Below are 22,693 nucleotides of genomic sequence, written 5' to 3' on the forward strand. Positions count from 1 at the left end.
AGTCAATAATGAAAAAAGAGAGAGAAAGAGAAACGGTCATCTAGACAGTGGTTCATGGCTGGAGAGTAATCAAAATCACCTGGATATCTCTCAAAGAACACACAGGCCTGAGGCTACTAGAAACAGCGTGGGTCAAAAGCAGATATGGCCAATGTTCCCTGGGAACTCGAATGAGCACCTATGGCCCATCCTATAACCGCATTTCAACATTTTCTGCTCACTGCACCAAACACTGTTTTCAAATTCCTCTTTTGTAAACGCCTTCAGAAACCAGTGTAAAATTCTTATTTGAAGACTTCTCGTACAAAAACAAAACAAACTTCTCTTACTATTCCCTTTTAACAAAACATCTAATTTTATTATTTATATTAGGTAAGCATATGCAGTCAATGTCAGGCACGTAATAAATAATACATGGTAACTACTTCTATTCATTAATACTGTTGCTGATGCAACTTCTACTAAAAATAAATCTTGAAAAAAACTCATTTGTATTTCTGTAACATTAATAAAAATGCTTTCCCAGGGTGCAATTTGCCCATATGCATATATATATTTTATATAGCCTGTCCATAGTAGAACTTATCAAAACCAGAATCATTAAGCCTACGTAGCCACTCTGTTCACCAGACTCGGGGTCAACTAACTTTTCATTGTTTAACCAAATTAAATCCATTCTTAAGAGAAGTTGTGTATTTACGATAGTCTAAACAATAAGCTTAAGACATCCATCTTAAAAATCAGTTTTGTCTCCATACGCACCCCATAGGGAAATCCATAAAACCGGTTTTACTTTTATCTTTGAGATTTAAATCTCAATCTCTAAACCACCAATCTCAGTGTTTTAGGGAGAAACCAGGGGTAAACAAATACCAAATAATTTGCCTAGAATCCCAGACATCCTGGCAAGGGAACAGAGCTCAAATTTCACAGCCTTTAAGTGACACATTTCTCATGTTCTATTTAACTACACAGCCTTGAGTTTCCAGGCTCTTTGTGATCTCTGAAACAGACCGGAAAGGAAAGCAATGAAAAGCTTCCCTAAATCTCTCATCGCTCTTGGTCATACGTCCACATCGAATTCCGAGCCAGGAATCTGGAGGGATTTTTAGGGGATGTGTGAGTCCTGGCTCCTCTGCTGACACGACGGAGGTGAAACTGCGGCGTGAGAAGGAGAGGTGCTGTGCCTGCAATGTGGGCATGATGCCAGCAGATGGGCCGCTGTTCGGGGAAACGGGAGTATTGGCCAGCTCCGGTGCTTCTCCAAGTACGGATTCCATTTCAAGAAAATTGTGACGGTTGGGGCGCCTGGGTGACACAGTCAGTTAAGAGTCTGCCTCTAGCTCGGGTCATGATCCCAGAGTCCTGGGATCAAGCCCTGCATCAGGCTCCCTGCTTAGCCGGAAGCCTGCTTCTCCTTCTCCCTCTGCCTGTTGCTCCTCCTGCTTGTACTCTCTCTCTCAGATTAGGAATGGAAGAATCACCTTGCCAATCTTAAGCAAGTTTAAGAGGACACTTACTTTTTGACAATTTTGTTGCGCTTGGCTTGAGAGAAGGTTTCAAGCTGAAGGGATTCGTGGGTGAGAAATGCTACTGCCAAGTGGAAGTAATTGTTCCAGAGCTGCTCAAAATTGATTGTGTGGGAGAAAAGGAATGGAAAATAACATTAATATGGGTCAGAGTAAAACAGTGCCACATGGTAGACATTTACTCACAGGGAGTAAGGAAAAAAACAAAATAAAACCCACCGGCCCCATTTTCTTTCTCATGTTTCAATTATTCAGCCTGGAAAGTTTTAACACTTACTATTAAGGCTTTCTTTCTTTCTTTCTTTTTTTTTTTAAATCCAGACTACTCTATTTGTCTTTACTCCTGAGATAAGGGAAAGCTGCTGCCAAGAAGAACACCTATTTATAGTAAGTAGTTTGGCAATATGTATCAAAAGCCCCCAAATTCTGCCAAGCTGCTGAAATGGTAAATACTTTAGGACTTTATCCTGGCAAAACAATCATGGGTATTTAAAACTATTTAAAGCAAGGAAGGCCTTCACAGTGTTATTTAAATGACAGAAGATGGAAACCATCTAAACGTTCATAAGAAGAACTCGGTTAAATAAATCACAACTGTACTCAACCACTAAAAATCCTGTGAAAACATTTAGTGTCATTGAAAAGATGATCGAAAAAATCATATTAATGTTGCCAAAGAACTGCACAGCTTGACTGCATCTTGGCATATATACGTAACGTCTAACCAGCAAATACAGACATTCCATTTTAGCTCATACAGACACACACATGTATGTATATGTAAATGCATATCTAATCTCCTCTTCTGAGGACTCTCCACAGTTCACAGATACAAACAAAGCCACAGGACAGAGCAAAAGCACATCACCAACAAACTGTGTGCCCCATGGGGGCGGGGACCTTGTCTGCCTTCCCCAGGGCCTAGAATGGTGCCCTGTGCCCATAAATACTCTAGTATTTGTTGGACGAACACAGGAGGAGCGAGAGGCCACCTGTTTCACACAAGTGTGTATATGAGCCTCCCCTGAGAAATGAAACCACGTGCAGGCAGAGAACTGTCTGCTGGTCTGTCTGCAGGCACACGTGTGTGTGTGTGTATTTGTGTTCACGGCAACAACAAAAGGCAGGACTTTTTGTCTTTCTTCTTTTTTTTCTTTTTCCTCAGCCATATTTTCTACTAATCCTTTTTAAAAACAGACAGACAAAACCTGTATTAGTTGGGTGCCTGGGTGGCTCAGTACAGAAACTGCCTTTGGCTCGGGTCATGATCCCAAGGTCCTGGGATCAAGCCCCACATCAGGCTCCCTGCTCAGCAGGAAGCCTGCTTCTCCCTCTCCCATTCCCCCTGCTTGTGTTCCCTTTCTCACTGTCTCCCTCTCTGTCAAATAAATAAATAAGATCTTAAAAAAAAAAACAAACCAAAAACCTGTATTAGTTATACACAGAAAAAAAAAAAAACTCTACTTGATTGTGTCTGGAGTACAGAGTGACAGGACTGTGTGCTTTAGGGATAGGAGAAAAAACAAGAAAACTGCAGTTGAAAATGATAAAATTTGAAGTGACATTTTCCAAAATGCCACAGTTGTCTTGCTGTGGCTGAGAGTTCAAGAAGCCTCGTAGGCGAGCAGCACGCTTACCTGAAGTTCAAAGCTTGCCTGATCCATGAAGAACTTAGTGAGAACCTCAGTAAACTGATTTATTGCACGGAGGAAAACTCTGTGGGAGGAAAATACCAGATAAAGAAGGCAACTTTCTGCTCTTCCAAACATCTCCCACCTACGGGAAAAACCAAAGCAATCTAAACCTGGACTCGGCAACATGAGACCGTCAGCTCCACCAAGGTCATCTGAGACCAATGCCAGAGCAGACGGGCCAGGACACTTATGTGCAGTTTCTAGAACTGACTACAAGAGCCACTCAAGAGTGCATCACAATTTAGCCACTTGAGGGTAGAGCTGGGATGACCAACCAGGTCCCCGGAGCCTCAGGGCTCGTCAACCCTATTTCGATGCTTGTCTTTGCAAGTCTAGAGATACTAATGAGAGTTTTTCTTTAACCTGTATATAGTTGGGAAGGGTTTTTCTAATCAGGAATGTGGAGTTAACAACTGTTAGAATGATTTATTTACTTCTTTCAAAAAATTCTGAAATCTTATTATATATATCATATAATAACTATGACATAATTAAACATTATATATAACGTAATATCATGATATAATTATATATATAATTCTGAAATCTTATTATATATATATTTTTTGTGTGTGTATATATGTGTGTGTGTTTTGCGTATGTAATATATACACATATAATTCTGAAACTCTGAAAAGATAAATATATTCAGCTCATTTCCCATTTACTGAGTGTATGTTATGGTCCAACAACTGCAAAGCACTGGCTTTTAGGTTTTGCCTTGAAAGAGAGGGTTCCTGGCCTTAAGAGTTTACAACTTGGTGAGGGTCACTTGCAACCTATAAATCTAACCATGATCCAACAAAGAAGATGGAAAATTCGGCAGAGGGGCTGCCAAAGGAGTACGGGACATCAAAGGAAGAGAACGCCACGTCCAGGTCAGAAGGCTTCCTCTAGAGATGGCATCTGAGAAGGACGCTGACAGTCAGCGCCTGGTTATGCGGGAAGGCACCGCGAGTGGCAGCAGCAGCCCAAAAGGAAGCACGGAACATGTCCAGGAGCAGGAAGAGGCCAGTTTGGTTGGAGTGCAGGCTATCGAGGGAAATAGTGGTAGGTAAGGTTAGAAAAGCAGGGTGGGCCAGGCCACAGAGGCCTGTCCTGTCATGATGATGAAGGCCACACTGTGGGAGAGCCAGGGAGGAGGTGGACAGGAGGGCAATGAGGAGATTACACCCGAGCAAAAAGCCTGAGGCAGGACAGCTGCAACAGCCCAGGGGAAGGCAAGAACGTGAGCCCAGAACCGGCATCCCAGGAAGAGGAGGCTCCTTACTACTCCACAGAGCATGTCGTCCCACCAAGAGATTTAATGGCACTCCCTGAAGGTCAGATAACTGGTCACCTGGTCACGAGAACCAAGTATTCAGAGTCAAAGGCCTCACACCCGGCCCAGGGTGTCTTACCTGCTCTGCGTCATGTTCATGACCATCCAGTCTTTGGCGTAGACATTCTTTCCAATCAGATCCTTAAACATGATGAAAGTCTCCATGAGGAAATCCTGCAGAGAACAAAGAAGGAACGTCTGGGGGAAAACCAGGTGACAAGAGGGAGCACAGCTTCAGAACAAGATGTCCCTTACCCACAATTACAGCCTATCTTTTTAATGAGGGTTTTTAGGGATCCAACAAGAACAGAAAAGTTGTCCACATTTTATAAATGATAAAACTGAGGCTGTGAAAAGGTAAAAGAGTTGCTTAAGGCCATAGAAACTGGGCAGTGGGAGAGCGGGAAAGAGAACTTGGGGTTCTGGACCCCAAATTTAGAGCCATGGTGTTTTTAGGCCTCTGCTGCAGTTTGTCCAAACAGATCTACTGCACTGAAACTGGATTTACCAGCAATTGTGATATTTCTTGTAACTCTGAGCCCAACTCTCCTTTATTATTATTAGAACAGAAGAAACCTGCTATAAATAAAAAGCAAAGTCATGATTCTTCCTATGCCAGGAACGTTCCCATGGGTAGCCTGGGGGAAGGGGCCTAACGGGTCCCTCAAAAGCGTCAGTAGCAGTGGGTCACAACAACAGTAATAACTAAAAACAAAAGAACACGCAGCCCAGTATCTGTAGAACAGCTCTTTGACTCAAAAGGGGACCGTGAGCAAAAAGCAACTTAGAACAATCTGGACTGAAATTCAAAGCTAAAAAGTTTTGAAAGCTTTTTATTAGTTAGTTAAATTTAGACATTTTCCACTTGGATTCCTGAGTTGAAAACCCAGGCCAATTCCTCCCGCACTAAATCGCACGGTTCTATCTGAGTTACATCATGTAGCAGAAGGAATGCAGGAGTTGGGAAGCAGGCGGCCTGGGTTCTATTTCTAAGGATGTTCCTAAAAGACGGTGGGCAAGATGGCCGACTTCCGGCACTTGGGACATCATACAGCACCGGGAATGCAAACAAACCTCCCTGTGACGTCTATGTGATCCCTGACTCTTCCTCCAGTTCAATGGAGCGTCAAACTTTTCTCTCCTCAATTCCCAAATGATGGCCGTATTTCATGAGTTTAAAAGTTTTTCATTATACATTTGAAGTATACCCACCAATTTCTCAACTATTCTATTAACTCTCTCAAGTCAATAAGAATTTGTGGTTTGTGAAGCAAGGATTAAATTTAGAGGCTGGTTATTCACTCCTGATGCTGATTCTACATTCAACTCTAGGTAAACTAACTTAATCGCAAATAGTGGTGGTATAATAAAGGTAATTCAGAGATTGTCCCAGGCCTTACTTTATCTCCCACTTCCCACAGTCTTCCAGGTGATTTACTCAGAAGGCAGCAGGAAGGAGGGAAAGGACAGTCTGCAGGAAGTCAAATGGCCTAACTATACCCCTCAGGCTTGCCCCTGGTGACCATAGTTCCCTCAGGTAGATACTAATCCTTTTTAATAATACAGGGGAAAGCGCTTACCATTGTTCTGGAAGACAGGAGTTAAACCTGTTAATTTTTGCTTACTCAATGGAGCCAAATTGTCAAGAGCTTGAATTTAGTATAACTTTCCTTCTTCTATGCTTTCCGAAGGAAGTTTTCCAAGAGTCGTTAGACTATTTTTGTGTTAACTGTATTTTACATGACAAGAATAAGATTACCACTGTAAATAGCTGGCTGCATAGGCATTAACCTCAGGCCAAGCACAAAGCTTGGTGATTACCAGGTGTTCACTGAATCGATACCCTTTTACATTATCCTTCGAAATCTTGTAGACAAGGAACCTGAGCTTTAGTGAAGTTAAATAGCTGGCCCAAAATTTCACAGAAGGAAGCATTATGGTCAGAATTCAAACCCAGATTGGGATGTTCGAAAGCCTGTGTTCTTAAACCGACTCCGCCTCCTGCCTGTGGAGGAGAAACGTTGCTACCTCAGCTTCCACCTCCCCTGTCTCCTCCTCTGTTCCTAATTCTCTTGCCCCTGGTCTCTGCAGGCACAGAGACCCATCACCTCACTGCAGGTCCCAGCGCCACACTGCCTGCCAGAGTGTGGCTTAACTGAAGGCTCATGGAGGCCTCCAGATGAGGCCGCGTGGTTCACTGCAGATCACTGGACCCACTACTACCACCATTACATAGTCCTACTATGAGTCCCACTACTGTTCAACAGCACTTTCTTTCTCTGCAGTGCCTCGTGTGTTTTTCCATCATGTGGACCTCACAGAAAGGAAAGTAACTGGCAGAGAAGGAGCTGGATATCCTTGGGTGCACAGGCCACATACTACCAGTACCATATAGCTAGAAAGTAGAAAATCTAGAGCATAAAGAAAACTGGAAAATGCATGGATGGTGGGAGACTGTCCACAGCAAGGACTAGTGCAATAGGACATTGGACTGCTGATACAGCGGTGTCCAGCCCACTGCTTTATGAGGTAAGATGATACTTTCAGGGACTTGTTAACAGCCACTAACAATTCCCTAAGGGGAAGGGTCCTGGGGAAGCAGCCAGAGGCCTAACTTTGTGTCTTGGGCAACCTTTGGTTGTATGTTGACTACTAATCATGAGAACAATTTTCTTGTTGAAAACCAAAGAGAACAGAATATTGTCAACTGAAGGTGACTGATATTTGCCCTGGCAAATACCACCTTACAGATGTTACAAGGGGCAAGTATGACCTCTTCTTGTTTCCCCTTCCAGGGACAACTGAAAAGAATGACACCAACCGCATCTCCAAAGCAGTACTGTGCACAGAATCCTTGCCATGACGTAATTACTCTCCCTGAAAATGAGGCACTACTCTCTTCTGCGAGCGAAAAAGATCTCCCAGATGGTTCCAAAGGAGGGTTCTCTCTAAATCCAAGAGACTCAGAGGGTAAGTGAGGGCCTCCTGGTGCATGTTTTATAGTCTTCAAATGCTATCACAGAGAGAAGTGAGAATCAACCCTCTCCTTTTTGTCATCACCGTGGACAGCCACGCCGCTCTGGAGGTGGGCGGGAAGGGAATTCTGGAGTCAGGATGCTCACTTCGGTTTTTGTTTTGGCCGGATGTAAGAGGTCTCAAAGTTACCAGGCCCCAGCGGAGACAACTCACAATGATGTCGTGTCTGGTTCTGAAAGTGCCGATGTAGTGGCCATAGTGGCTGTCGTCCATCTGCCGCAGGACGGCGATCAGACACGCAACCAAGCTCCCCTGCAAGGACAGAAGAGACACAAAGCCAACAGCCCTGAGGCCCCCAGATGCCAAAACAAGATCTGTGCACGTGGACTTTGGCTGTCGCCACCCAATTACCAAAACAGGGACCCTGCCAACCTGGAAACACTGTGCGTTCCAAAGGCTAAAAGGCACACACTTTGCTGTTTCTGCTTAAAATAACCGAATGTGGAGGGCTTTGATCAGCCCTTTAACAGGATGACCTGCAGAATCCTGCAGGTCAGCGGACACGGGCTCTGAGATTTCAGCTAGATCACTGGTTGGAGCACAACAACTTGAGAACTTGGAGTTTCTTGTTGAGACAGAGCTGTAGTCCGTGGAGAAATGTCTGAAATGGCACAGATTTAATTTTGGAGGAATGCAAGGAGGAAAGAGAGAACGTAAAACTGAGCACAAAGAGCGGAGAGAGAGGGAAATGAGTACTCCCACCCAGAGCACTTCAACGCCGTTCTTCCAGTTCCAGAATCCTTCAGTCAGTTCCTGCCAGCATGTTATGCGTGTGTGATTACAGACGGGTTTCAAAGAAAGGGACTGAAGGGCTTGATGATTAGCATCAATTTATATTTTTGAAGTCAGGCATTACATATTCAATGTGCTTTCCCCTCGTCCAATCACATTTGAATCACGCACTTAATTTTCTGGCCAAAGGGCAAATATCTAGGGGGAACGCCCTCTTTATTTATAGTTATTTAAATGAATTGGCATTGAGAAGATGAATATGCAGCTATTTTGGGGATGGAAGGAATGACTTCCTAAACACAAAAACAATGAACGAGTACTCTCTGGGGCGCCTATGTGGCTCAGTCAGTTAAGCATCTGCCTTTGGCTCAGGTCATGATCTCAGGGTCCTGGGATCAAGCCCCACATCAGGCAGATGTGGGATTCTCCCTCTCTGTCCCCACCACCCTCTGATCTCCCTCTCTTTCTCTCAAATAAATAAAATATTAAAATCTATGTAGCTATTCATTTATGTGTATCTTGTATTTGTTTTTTTTTTAAGTTTTAATTTATTTATTCATTTAACATGGGGCTGAAACTCATGACCCTGAGATCAAGAGTCACAGACTCTCTTGACTTAGCCAGCCAGGCACCCCATCTTGTATTTACTTTTACTCTCATATTTTTGTGGCTAAGTTAAATGGGATTTTTCTTTTATGGCCCCTAAACAGCTACTGTTGTTATATAGACAGGCCACTGAATATTGTTTGTTTATTCTGAAACTGGTCAGTTTAACAAACTGTTCATTACTTGTTAAAATTTTGTTAGGCCTCTTAGGCTTCCTAGAAATGGTAGTCACTTCACTAAAAATGAAAATTATGAAAATTATCTTCTTCTTTCTCAATATATATAAAACATACATGTGTGCATGTGTTATCATATTGGCAGCAATTTATAGAAAAGTGCTGAACAGTGTTGAGATTTAACACCTTGATTCTCCTTTTCATGACCATCAAGTTGCCTAGTGACTGCAGGTGAACATCTCCTTCCATTAATTTGGAAAAGATGTTACATCCATCACATATATTTGGCATCTATGGAGACAGGCATATAGAGTGTTTTTCCTTTTGTTCAACTGATGCATTTTATTCACAGATCCTCTACCGAAAAGAATTTCTCTCTCTCTCTCTCTCTTTTTTGTTTTATTTAAGTAGGCTCCACACCCAGCGCAGGGCTTGAACTCACACCCTGACTGAGATCCAGACTTGAGGCAAGATCAAGAGTCAGATGCTTGGGGCGCCTGGGTGGCTCAGTGGGTTAAGCCTCTGCCTTCCACTCAGGTCATGATCTCAGGGTCCTGGGATCAAACCCTGCACTGGGCTCTCTGCTGGGCAGGGACCCTGCTTCCCCCCCACCTCTGCCTGCTTCTCTGCCTGTCAAATAAAGAAATAAAATCTTAAAAAAAAAAAAAAGTCAGATGCTTAACCTACTGAGCCACCCAGATGCCTCTAACAGATCCTCTAATTCTTAACTATTCTTATGTATGAGAATAAGCTATATTAAGACATATATCTATACTCATTCACTTATGTGCATATTTCTCACTGTGACTGTATCTTTGTCTCGTCTGTCTTTCCCTCGATTTTTCCCTTCTTAGGTTCATCTTAGGAGTTCTTAGTGTCTCTCTGCCTTTCCACCACTCCCGGTATCTCAGGCAGTAAAGCTCCCATCATCTTATTTTAACAGAAGCACAACAGGGATCCAGCTTCTTTCACATTCAATTCCCCACCCAGCTCTTCAGAAACAGCCAACATTCTTGAGTTGGCTGGAGCTTATAAGATAACGAACAACAATTTCACTACCAGAAGAAGCTGAACAGGTATATTTAAATTAAGATATGTTAAGTACTATCTGAAAACCAATCTATCATTTCCTAAACACAGTTCTCAACCTGCCCTTGAGTTCTTTAAACACAGGGCAGCAATGGGTTGGCAGTAACAACGAAGGGTACATCTAGTGATCTGAATCCTTCAGTGATTTGAATCCTTTCGTGTTTTGGATCACCTTGAGTCTTAACCCAGGGGGTGATTCCCTACATTCCTGTTTGGATCAGCTCCATCACCAGATGTGAATCTTAACAAGGCACATCTTGAGATTTCTGCCCTGGCCATTGTCTGCCAGAAAGGCCCCTCCCCATACCTCCATACTAATCCCTCTTCCTTCTCCAAGTCTTTGTCCAAATTTTCCCTTCTCATGAAAATCATTCTTAATCACCTCATTTAAATTTGTAGTTCTCCCACCCTGACTGCCCTTTTCTTGTATCTTCTTTGTTATTGTTATTGCTAGTATATGAACTTTGCTAAGGTAGTGATTTCTGTTTTGTTCACTAATCTACCTCCAGTGTCTGGAATAGTGCCTGGCTTACAGTAGTTTCTTAACAACTATTTGTTGAATAAACAAATGGCTTTCATTGACTGTGGCCATTTGGGGTGTTCTTTTCCTTCTGTCCTCTCAGATCAAATCATAGCTTTTACTATCATAAGTAATGATGCAACATGATTTTCCAACAGTTACCTCTGGTTGCAAACATACTTTTTCATCTAATTTGACATGCAGGAGGCAAAGAGGAAGAGGACAGGGCAAACTGAAAAACATGCTCATCATAAGTTCCTTCAAACATTTGGGGGTTTTTTGAGCCAAAAGGGCTGGACAGTACCACAGGGCACCCATCTACAAGCACAGAAGTGGAAATCCAACATGGGGGGAGATGGAACTCATCAGAATTCCTCTCTTGGCAACTAGAGTGCATAGTTGGAAAATATTACCTGGTAAGCTGCATGGGGTGGGGGTGGCTGCCATGCACGGCCCTGGCAGCAAGCTGGCTGCTGGGGACCCCAACCTCAATTCACCCCCTGGTGGTCTTGCAACCTCACACAGGTTTCCTAACCTCTCTCTGTAAGTTTCTGAGTTGAAAAATGCAGCCAAAGAAAGAACTGCCTCCTGGGATCTGTGTGAGGCTTCCACGATATGTAAAGCCTTGGGGCCACCTAGGTGGCTCAGCTGGTTAAGTGTCTGCCTTCGGCACAGGTCATGATCCCAGGGTCCTGGGATCCTTGCCCAGCAGCCATCCTGCTTCTCCCTCTCCCCTACTTGTGCTCCCATGCGCGGTCTCTCTCTCTCTCTCTCTCTAGCACATGCAGGCACTCTCTCTCTCAAATAAATAAAATCTATTTTTTAAAAAAGGAAGAAATATAAGTGCTTAAAATAATTTCTGGCAGATTAAAAAAAAAGAAAAACAAAAACGAACAAAAAACAAACCCAAACCAGCTACTGACTACTACTACTACCATCACTACAGCTAGGAACTCTAATATTTTTCCCATTATCATTCTAACTGGGGCAGATCCAGACTGAGCATGCATACCACATAGTGAGAATTAGAATGCAATTGCTTGAGATAACAGAGGAAGGACTAAATGCAGCCACCACAACCCATCATCTTCTGCTCACAAAGGCTCATGTTGTTCTTAAATGAAATAGTCAATAAATATTAAAAGAGCATGTGGTCGAATGGGTACCAACTTAGCCTACCTGGGGGGCCCACACGTCTCAGTCTCTGCTGGAACATATTACAACAGGCTTGTCTAATCTTTAGTAGGAGCAAGGTTCCTCAGGAATGGATCTGCATATTTTGTGTGTACAGGGTCCCTAATAACTCTCCCCCCTTAACCTCTCCCACGACCCTTTGGGAGCATTTCCCCTCAAGAGAAAAATCAGTGTTAGAATCAAGATCTGCAGGTGGTTAGAGCCAAGGTCACTCATCCGGGAGGGCTGGAAAGTTCTAGAACCCGCTCATGGCCCCTGGCAGCTGTGATGCACAGACACCGACGGTGAACTGGGATGAGGGGGGCCTGTGGGAATGGTCTAGAGGACTCCCAATGGGCAGGTGGGAAACTGAGAAGCCGCGGTGGCCGCGGGGTCCCCTGACGCGATACTCACAATATGGGGAGACTGTCGGCTCATCCCAATCACGGTCCGGTTGATCCTTCTCAGCAGCCGCTCCATTATCAGCTGGATGTGCATCGCCGTGGGGCCCTATGGGGGAAACATGGGAACTGACCCACTTCTTCTGACTCAGCTTCACTTTTCCTCAAAAAACCCTGGAGAGGTGAATTTTCTCCTTAAGCCTCATTCAGGCTCTTCCCTGAAAAGCAATCTCTTGTCCAAAAGGGGAAAAAAAGTTCACAGATGAATACATGCTGTTACTTAGGAATCGATTAAAATGATTAGGAATAGCATATAAAAACGGAGCGTGGGGATGTCGGGGAGAACGCCTCCCTAGTAACCCAGACCATCCATGTTCACTGCAAGTTCGCTGTGGCCACCAATTCAACGTAGTTCTGGGAGGACCCGCCTGGCATGAGAAGTCAGTCCTGACACTGAGCACATGGGTGGCCCAGGAGAAATAGGCATGTGCACGGGAAGGAAAAGGCAAAAATTCAACGTTCTTGCCATCTTCTGTGTAGGAGGAAAAAAACCAAGAAATTCAAGTCAAGGAGATTGCTACTGATTGAATGTTTGTGTTCAAAGTCATAGGCTGGGGGCACCCAATGGGCTCAGTCAGCTGATGTGACTCTTGATCTCGGGGTTCTGAGTCTAAGGCCTGCACGGGGCACAGAGATTAATTTTTGAAAACCCACAAAAGTCATATGCTGGTCCTTTAACTTCTTGTGTGATGGCATTTAGAGATGGATTTCGGGGAGCCAGTTAGGTCATGAAGGTGGGGCCCTGGTCTTAAAGGGTTAGCATCCTTATAAGGAGAGACACCAGAGAGCTGGCTTTTTCCCTGTCCACACACAGACTGAGGAAAAGCCATGTGAGGACAGAGAGCCAGCAATCATCTTCAGGCCAGGAGGGAGCCCTCCCCAGGAACCCAACCACACAGGCACCCTGACTTTGGACTTGCATCTGCCAGAACGATGGTTATGAAATAAATACCTGTTGTCTAAGCTTTGCAGCCTAGGGTGTTTCGTTTTGGCAGCCCCAGAAGACTAACACAGGACTTAATATTTTGACTCTGTCATGTGTCACTCTGGGCAATTATTTAACTTTGTTGAGCCTCCCATTTCCATAGCTGGAAAAAAAAAAAAAAGGTTCCCTTACAGGAATTAGCTGGGCTGGTGTACACAATAAACAGTGCCTCGCAAATACGTATTCTTGTTTTCTTTTAAGATTTTATTTATATATTTGAAAGAAAGAGAGAGAGAGACAGAGCACAGAGGGAGATGGAGAGGCAGAAGCAGGCTCCCCACCAAGCAAGGAGCCCAACGTGGGGCTCGAACCCAGGACCCCGGGAACATGACCTGAGCTGAAGGCAGAGGCTTCACTGACTGAGCCACCCAGGCGCCCCACAAATACATATTCTTTATTTCTCCTTCTCTCCTTCTTGTGATTTAATGTTACACTCATTCGGCCCCGAGCTAGCAATAGTCAACCTTGTCTTTCGAAGCTTTTATCCATTCTGGCTTCGTGATAGATATTTTGAAACTCCTGGTTAATGGTTCAAATAACTAAATCACTGCCATATATGATTTCATTATAATATAAAGTATTGTTAGCTTCCCTGTCATGCCTCCCTTCTTTCCTTCTTCGTTTTAATTATACATTCACTTGCTTTCCATTTCTTTGAGGGAAAGTGATCCATAGACCTTGCCTCTCTGTTGAGGCATTTCACCCTCATTCCGTAACGAGACCACACCCCAGACCCGGGTAGGTGAGTGAGTCCTGCCAGCTGGGGTGGAGGGAGGAAAAGGAATCAGGTGCTCTTGGAGCCCTTCAAAGATTCACCTCAGCCGGAGAGCTGGGCCTTGAAGGTCAATGAGCAGAACACAGGATCCTCCTAGAAGAGCAGCTCCGTGACGGCAGGTGCTTCCCTCTCGTGTTCAGTGCTGCACTCAGACCTATCTCAGCGCCCAGAACATGGGCGCTGTTCAAGACGTGTCTGTGAACTGAACAACAACTCAGGATACCGAACGAGAAGGACCTTAAGCGGGATGTAAGGAGAGCACAAAGGGAAGTGGCAGAGTGGGGGACTCCGGGCAGGACTGGACCAGGAGCGGCCTCAGGCAGGGACTTATGGCAGCCGGACTTTGAAGAATGTGCATAGTGTGAGGACACAGCTTTGGGAAAAGAGGAATCCTGGACTATTGAAAAAAGGCGTAGGAATCCATGTCAGTAATCAGTGCCTGGAATTAACTGAGGAAATGGGGGGATAGGGGAAGACGTACAGGGTTGCTTATACATTTAAGAATGCTTATGGTGGGGGATAAAGCCGTATCTTTACCATCACCAAAAATTTATCAAATTTACTACTTTTACAAAAGCTCCATGATCAATAATCTTGAATGCTTCTGCTCATTACAGGGAACCTTATTAGGAATACCAAAAAAAAGTTTCCTCAAGCCAACTAAATCTTTCAGCATAAAATGTAAATACATTCAAGTCATTTCCAAAGAGTCCTTCTCTGTGTATGAAGGCGGGCAAAGATATTATATTAAAATTTTTATATGAAATATACACCCTTAAATTTAATTAATTTAATTTTATATTTATAACATAGATTTTTTTCATATAAATATAAAGTAAATCTATGTATATTATATAATATATAAATATATTTACATTAAATATAAATGTTATGCTAAATTTATATTAAACAGATTTAAATATATAAATTTATATAAATGTATAATCATATACTTTATATACAATTTATACAAATTGTATATAAATTATATAAATTTATATATTTTACTTATATGTAAATATATATTTAATAACATACAATTATATCTTTATGAATATAATGTAATTTACATGAAATTTATATAGATATATATTTATAACTTATATATTATTTGTTATACTACAAATATATATTACTTTAATATCATATGTAGCAATATATATTATATAAATATAAATATAAATTGAATATAACAAATTTATATTAAAAATTTATATTAAAATATATTATATTAAAAACAAAACATGGGGACGCCTGGGTGGCTCAGTGGGTTAAAGCCTCTGCCTTCGGCTCAGGTCATGATCCCAAGCCCCGCATCAGGCTCTCTACTCGGCGGGGAGTCTGCTTCCCCTTCTCTCTCTGCCTGCCTCTCTGACTACTTGTAATCTCTGTCAAATAAATAATTAAATCTTTTAAAAAGATAAATAAAATCAAAACATGGAACACCTAAGTGACTCGGTCGGGTAAGTGACTGCTTTTCCCTTGCCCTCTGTCCCTACACCGAACTCATGCTTTCTCCCTCAGATAAATAAATAAAGTCTTTAAAAAACAAAACAAGGTAGTGTCAGAGTGGAAGAGACCTAAGAGGCCATCCAGAACAAACCCTCCATGTTACGTAAGGGGAACTGAGGCGTCTACAGATTTGCCTAAGGATAAAGAGCTACACATGCTAATACTGCACCAGAAAACGGCCCAATTCCCATGTTTTAGATTAACCCTGGATCATATACACACCTTGGAGCCTTGACTAAACCGAAGACGCTGGTACACTGTTGCCAACTAGAGCTTGGAGTTTCATTTCAGTACCTTGATTACGGAGTCATAAGAGTTACTTTTTAAAAATATTCTTATCATCACGAGATGATTGGTTACATTTATTTATCTGTCGTAAAATCCTTGGTTAGGAATCTAATCCCCAGTCATAAATTTCCTTGGGGAAACTTATTACATTTTATTTGGTTTCCAGAAACACACTTAAGAAAAAAAAAAGGGGAACATGACCTATAATTAATAAATACCCAGTAAATAATACACATTCTGCAGGGGCTGCAGGGACTCAGAGAAAGGGGGGGCGTAGATGGAAAAGGCAATGGCGTTCTCCGGTGCCTCTGCGGCTGAGGTGTGAATTGGCAGAAATGCAGACGTACCTGGGTAAAGAGGAGGCAGGCTGTGGCCACACTGGCGTGGGCCTTGAAACATAAGCTAAGAATTTAGCTATGGGAAAAGGGACAGAGTGTTCTTCAACTCCTTTAGCAGAATGGAGTCTAAACATATTGGTAAGAGAAGGGCTCAGGCAAAGCCAAGAGTGTTCTCCTTGCTCTGTGGGAACACTGGTGCCAGGCAGCCATTGCGGGGGGCGGTAGGTATGGTTTGTGCACAACTGAACACATTCTGCCACCTTTTCCAGCCTCCTGAGAGTGGCCCTGCCTAGGCTATGGGCTGTGTTATCTCTAGAACAAGGTAAATCCAGGCAGATGAAGCCCCAGGGTTTTGGAGAGGATGAGAGGTAAGAGAGAAGATGTGAGATGAGAAAACACATCATTTCCACGAGGCTCCAAAAGGAAGGATTGGTGTCAGAGAGAGTATAAAAATGAGAGCATCTCAGAAGCTCAGGCATAGCTACAACAGTCCTCTCAGTACCAGTGGTAAAAGAGGATCAAGGTTTCTGCAAAAAAAATCTAAACAGGCCTCTGATTCTTCACAGCCCCCTCAGGGATCTCCACCGTGGACAAGCCGGGAAAAGCAGCCCGCGACAGGTGCCAGCAGCACGCGGAGCTCTCCTAGACCTAGATTTGCAGACCAGCCTCTGGCAAGCAGAAGTCTCTCTGATCACCTCAAAACCAGCCCCAGGACCCAGGTTCTAAACCGCTGGGGCCAAGCCCTGAGACAAGGAAGGCCCTGAAGTCATTCTTGCCCGAGGCAGAGGGACCCATGTACACTGTGGTCTGCATCGGTGACGATTCAACTCACCACATCCTTCCTGTCCAGCACTTCCAGGATGTTGCTCAGAAGCTGCGAGCTGGCCTCATGGTCGGGCTTGCTGGAGTTGTCATCTAACTGGCCGCTGAGCTGGTCCACCAGCAGCGGCAGCAGCACATCTCTGCACTCTGGGGGAGAAAGTGCACCCAGCTCACCAGCTGCAGCACCCACCCCCTGCCCCACCAGCCCCCAGGTGCCCCGCTTCTGCCTGCAACTCTCCCTCTGTCTGATACCACAGCTGACCTCTGAGCTCCACCCAGTGGGAGCACAGCAGCCTAGACATGGAACTTGTAACTTCATTTTAAAAAGCTCAGAGCTTTGCGCAGTGGCAGTATCGTAGCCAATGAGGTTTATCCGAGGCGCGATTATTGCTAATTAAAAAGCTCAGAAAATTACACCCATCACAGGCACATAAACAAAAAGGTTTCAAGTATTCAACAATGTCTTTAGCTTAAAAAAAAAAAAAAAAAAGCCAACTTGACAGCCAGAGGTAAAGTCCTACAAAAGGAACAAATTAAGCAAGTCACACTTGTAAAAAAATGTTTAAAAGCTTCCACTGAATGGAGAGAATGGACTCTAAAATTTGTATGAATACCGAGTGAGCCTTCCTAGGACATTGTGATGTGTTTCAAGGACATTCTGATGTTTTGGCAGGCATATGAGCTTCACGAGATAAGGGCTTATCTTTCTATGATGTCTTCCTTCTGGGATCCTCGCTATTAGAAGACATTATTATGATGAGGCCAGATGTTCTGGACGCTAACGGAAATGACTGTTAACAGTAAGAATACCTCCTCTAATTGGAACACACAGTGCCTGCTAGCTTTTGTGTTCAAACAACCCATTTTTATCATCTCCCGTATCCTTTCTGCATGCTTAGAGGCAGATATATCATAGTGTATGAAGATGTCTAGTAATATTAGGTTTTCTACTTAAGAGCATTCACTAGCTTTGTACACACCTCCAACACTGTCCTTGTAACAGCTGGAATTTCTAAGCAAAAATTCACAGGGTCAGAAAATTTCAGAGCCAAAAGAGGCTACTGATGTGATCCAGTTCAAATCCTCCCTTCCGAGGAAATGGAGGCAGAGACTTACAGAAGGTTCCTGGTGTGTCCAAAGTTACATAACCAGCCTGGGGCAAGGCCAGGAGGCCTGGCACCAACAACCCGCTCACCTTTCCCTATTTCTGAGGAGTCTTGCTGGTGTACAGACCTTCCAGGTAATACACGCAACATGGGGTCACCCTCTGGAAGCCCCTCACCCTCTGGTAGCCCCCAAAAAGCTTCCGAGAGCAGCCCCTCTCTGGCAAGTCTCGGGTTTATGGGGGAAAGACCAGATATCAGACCTCTTCCCCATATCAGCTTGTGGACAAGAGCACAGTGGGGCTCTCTGCTTGCCCCTAGTCACAAAACGAAGAGCATTTCATCCATGTTAGAGTTTTCTCTCCTCCATGCCCTCCAGCTTCCCCACAAAGCCCTGAGGCCCCTCCAAAACCTGTGACTTAGAGTGTTTGCCAATTTCTGTGGTGTAAATATCACCACTGTGGCCCATTTTCAGTGCCTCACGTGACATGACCAAGCATGGAAATTAAGAAAAGATACACACAATCTGCTCTCCTGAGCCGGGGGGCAGGGAGGAGGGGAGGACAACACAGCCCTGCACAGCTGCTCCCTGACTTTTCAGGTTATGCAACAAATACAGGTCGAAGAAGACACATTTGTTGAAAAGAACCATCTTTCCTGTTTGCCTGCTGGGGTGTGCCATTTGGAGGACAAAGTTCTCTAATTACTGAAAGACTGGATTGTCCTCATTAAAAAAAAAATGTCTCAGATCCTCTTGGAAATATTAAACTGACTGTCTGCTTCTTAAAACCAGTTTCTTGGGGGATCCCTAAGTCCCAACCAGCTACTGGCAAGGTCATTACTGACATTTAAAAAAAAAGCAAGCAAGTGCTGGCTGGAGAAGCCGCAAGACTGGAATTTCGGCAAGCAGTAGTTTTTGGTGAGGACGTACCCGACTGCCGGAAAAGATTGCTCTCCACTATCTTGGTCATGCAGTTCAGTTTCTGGCGAACTAACTGGTTGTCAGGGATGCTCTGAATGAACTTGCAGAAGAGCACGCTGCAAGAGAGATCCCAGAGGTTAGTTATTTTCTTTCTGTCCCACAGAAGGGACCATTACGCAGCTCCCCTTGACTCCGAGATCCAGGCCGGGAGAGTTTTCCCTGGAAATCTCCCCCAGGCGGCCTGAGCGTCTGCCCCTCGGAGGTAAAGACTGTGCTCCACGCGTGCTGTAGCTCTCAGCCTCAGAGCTGCCTCTGTTTGAACTCGCAGAGCACGGTCACGTCCATCCTGGCTGTGCGGACCCGCCTGAATGCTCCTCTCCTGCAGGATCCTTTCCCGGCTAACTCCACCCGCTGTCGCTCACCACCTGTTTGCTCGGCCCCGGGTCTTGGGTAAAGGGCTGGAAGCAGATCGTTACGTACGTCCTTCTGGAGTTAATTTCCCGTCTGCGCATCGATTCTCCAGAGAAAAGGGCAAACCTCGCTCAGGCACAGGCTTTGTGTCTCCTTTTATATTTTCCGCAGAAACGGAGCCCCAGAAGGGGTTCAGTTAATACGGGTGGGAAGATTAACAGAATGTGCAGCAGCCTAGGCCCCAAGCAGGGGCCGCTTCTTTGTAAAAGTCCGCGAACACGCTTTGCTCTTTACCTGAGCTCCACGGGATCAAACACGAGTTTGACATCGTTAATGATGCTAGGAAGGTACTTCAGAGCTGCCCCCTGTCAGAAAAACATCGAAAGGCAAATTCAGTTGCCAAGCAGGACAAACACAGAATGTGTTACTCAATCCCAGGAAGAAAAGGCTTGCATCCACGTAGGGAATTGGACACAGATGCTCTCGCACTAGAGAGGAGAGCTCAGTGTTGCTAAAGGTGATTGCTTAAAATGTCTTCCTGAAAGGTCAGATGGCATGGCCTTTTCTTTTTCTTCATTACCAACAAGTACTGTTTGTTCGGAATTCATCTTTCTATGTAAGGAGGTCGTTAAGATCTTGACATCTCCTTCACAAGGTGCCCATCAAGAACAAAGAACAAATAATGAAGTACAGATCTGAATCCTCAGAGATGGCATATTTTCCATGAAAAAATTGGTAATGATGAACATGAGGGCGACTTTGGGCTTCTGGGAAGAATGTGGGAACTTAGGATAGAAACCTGTTGCCTGTGACATTGGGATCGACTGGCTGAATTAACAGACATCATAGGATGTCTAAAAGGATAGTTTGTCTGGGGCAAATTGCCATTTGGGAATACAAAAGGACATAAAAGTTAAAACACGGGTTTCTCCCTTTGCTTTCAGTAAGTCAGATTAAAACTCACAGGCCTTCCACGAATATGATTCACTTTGCTTCTCTCCCACCATGTCCAGTTCTATGCTGTCACAGAACATGCTGAGCGACAGCAAGAAAAGGGACACCCGCGCTGATACCCTGCTGACCTTTATCTTGACGGCTTCCTCCAAGGGCCTGTCCATGAGCATATTGAAAGCAAGAAATAGCTGGCGGATTGAATTATTAAATTCATCTCCGTCTTCACTTTGGCCGTAAAATCTTAATAGGAGAAAGAGAAAAAGTGGTCAGGTTTTCCGCCTTTAAAAAGAAATTTCTGAAAAGATCCATCACCTGAGCAATGCTGGAGGCCCGTGCCTCCTTGGTCATCACTTGAGACTGTGTGAAGGGAAGGTCAGAGGGTGCGCCAAGGAGACAGATGCCCAGTAGTAGGCTGAGAAGATATTACCACCTGGACAAGAGCACGTAGGAACCTGTGCTATAGTCCCACCACAGAGCTCTTCACTCAGTCCGCTATGGTCAGTCAGTTGGGAAGAACTCCCTGGAAGCTGAATGAGGCCATCCCTCCTAGCGATGTGCGGGCATTTCCGGCCAAGGGGGAGCAGCAGGAAGCTGCTCTGCCTTGAAGGATCAGATGTGAGCCCTGTGCGCATGCCCACTCTCCTCAGCTCATTAGCAGAACACCTGACACGCAGGGGACTCCCCCAGCGCACGTTCCCAACTCACACTCTTGCTGCAGCCTATCCTCCATTGTCACTCCTGCCCTCCTCCCCCATTCTCCTCTTCTCTTCTTACTGGACCCGCCATGTTCTGAACCCAACACGGTCTGCAAGTTCCGGAATGCCATTCTCTCCACTGCAGTGGCCTGCTGGGTGCTGACCTGCTCTACAGCAGGGCCCCGCAGCACACGAGAACACCTCCCCTTCGCTGATTCCTGCTGGTTTTGATTAAGGTATTCTGTTTGTCTTCGGGATCTGTCCAGCCGATGAAAGTTGGTTCTTTTTTTTTTTTAATTTTTATTTATTTATTTGACAGACAGAGATCACAAGTAGGCAGAGAGGCAGGCAGAAAGAGAGAGAGGAGGAAGCAGGCTCCCCGCTTGAGCAGAGAGCCCGATGCGGGGCTCGATCCCAGGACCCTGAGATCATGACCTGAGCCGAAGGCAGAGGCTTAACCCACTGAGCCACCCAGGTGCCCCGAAAGTTGGTTCTTTCTCGTAAGTAGAAATCAGAGGTCTTGGGCACATTTCTCAGAAACACAGAAAGCCCAAATTGTGGTCCAAGTGCATTTACACTGGGTTGCAATGGTACCACCAACTGGTCAAGAGTAGGGATCTTCCGGCATCAGGATTTTTACTTGGGTAAAATCCAAACTATGTACGATCGCCTGCCAGGTCCTACCTCTCCTGTCACTCTCCTGCTGCTCCCCACTCCCTCACTGTCATTCCCCATGCTCTCATAGCACTGGCTTCTCCTGATTCCTCACACAGGCTCTACAGAGCCTCCCACACACCTGCACTCCTCCTCCCTGACACCTACACAGGTGGTCTCCTCCTGTCTGGTCTCAATGCAGATGCCAACTCCTGGAGACGCCTCCTCCCTCCCTGGTCATTATCCCCTTCTCTCCCCCATCCCCAAGGCCTCCCCGGCCAGCCCTTACTGATCTGAAATTATCTTCCCTTTCTTCTTTTGCTACTTGCCTTCCTGGCTTCAACACAACCCAGAAGCACCATCAGAGCTGGAGCCTTGTTTCCTCTGCTACTAGGTCCCCAGCACCCAGAACAATACCGGGTACCCTCTGAGCTAGGCATTTAAAAAGAGGGCACCAGGGGCACCTAGGTGGCATAGTCAGTGAAGTATCCAACTTTTGATTTTGGTTCAGGTCATGCTCTCAGGATCCTGGGGTTGAGCTGCACTCCTAAGGTATCTGCTGCTTTCCCTCTTGCTCTCCCTCTGTCCCTCCCCCCACTTATGCATGCTCTCGCTCTAAAATGAATGAATGAATGAATGAATAAATCTTTAAGGGAAAGGGCTGGGGGCCGGGAAGGGGGGGTATGGTGGGGCTAATACAAAACTGAAGCCGAGTCCTCAATGACCTACCACGGGCAGCTTATAACTTGAATTCTCCCTAGGTGTCTCCCAAATGGGGGTAAATTCCAGCCAGGAAATGAGCTCAGAAGAGGAATTTAAGCTCTGAGGAGGGCAAAGGGGTGAGGGTAGGGGACCTGTGTAGGGTGACATTTCATTTGCAGCTCCTGGACAGGGCCA

At 44.9% G+C, this 22,693-nt stretch overlaps 1 protein-coding gene and 1 pseudogene across 2 annotated transcripts in view; one reads left to right on the top strand and one right to left on the bottom strand.

Moving 5' to 3' along the window:
* DOCK5 (dedicator of cytokinesis 5) overlaps nucleotides 1-22,693 on the bottom strand; it is a 217,889-nt gene that overhangs the window by 46,068 nt on the left and 149,128 nt on the right. For both annotated transcript variants that reach the window (XM_045997731.1, XM_045997732.1), the window contains exons 23-31: nucleotides 20,576-20,687; nucleotides 19,788-19,858; nucleotides 19,092-19,198; nucleotides 17,068-17,204; nucleotides 12,291-12,386; nucleotides 7,734-7,832; nucleotides 4,624-4,718; nucleotides 3,167-3,245; nucleotides 1,521-1,621 (exon numbers count right to left, since the gene is read on the bottom strand). In XM_045997731.1, the coding sequence (XP_045853687.1) occupies nucleotides 1,521-1,621; nucleotides 3,167-3,245; nucleotides 4,624-4,718; nucleotides 7,734-7,832; nucleotides 12,291-12,386; nucleotides 17,068-17,204; nucleotides 19,092-19,198; nucleotides 19,788-19,858; nucleotides 20,576-20,687 (897 nt within the window). The remainder of the gene's footprint in view (nucleotides 1-1,520; nucleotides 1,622-3,166; nucleotides 3,246-4,623; nucleotides 4,719-7,733; nucleotides 7,833-12,290; nucleotides 12,387-17,067; nucleotides 17,205-19,091; nucleotides 19,199-19,787; nucleotides 19,859-20,575; nucleotides 20,688-22,693) is intronic.
* LOC123937703 lies at nucleotides 17,391-17,519 on the top strand (annotated as a pseudogene).

The sequence above is a fragment of the Meles meles genome, chromosome 2 (genome assembly GCF_922984935.1).
Source record: "Meles meles chromosome 2, mMelMel3.1 paternal haplotype, whole genome shotgun sequence".
NCBI classification, from domain to species: Eukaryota; Metazoa; Chordata; class Mammalia; order Carnivora; family Mustelidae; genus Meles; species Meles meles.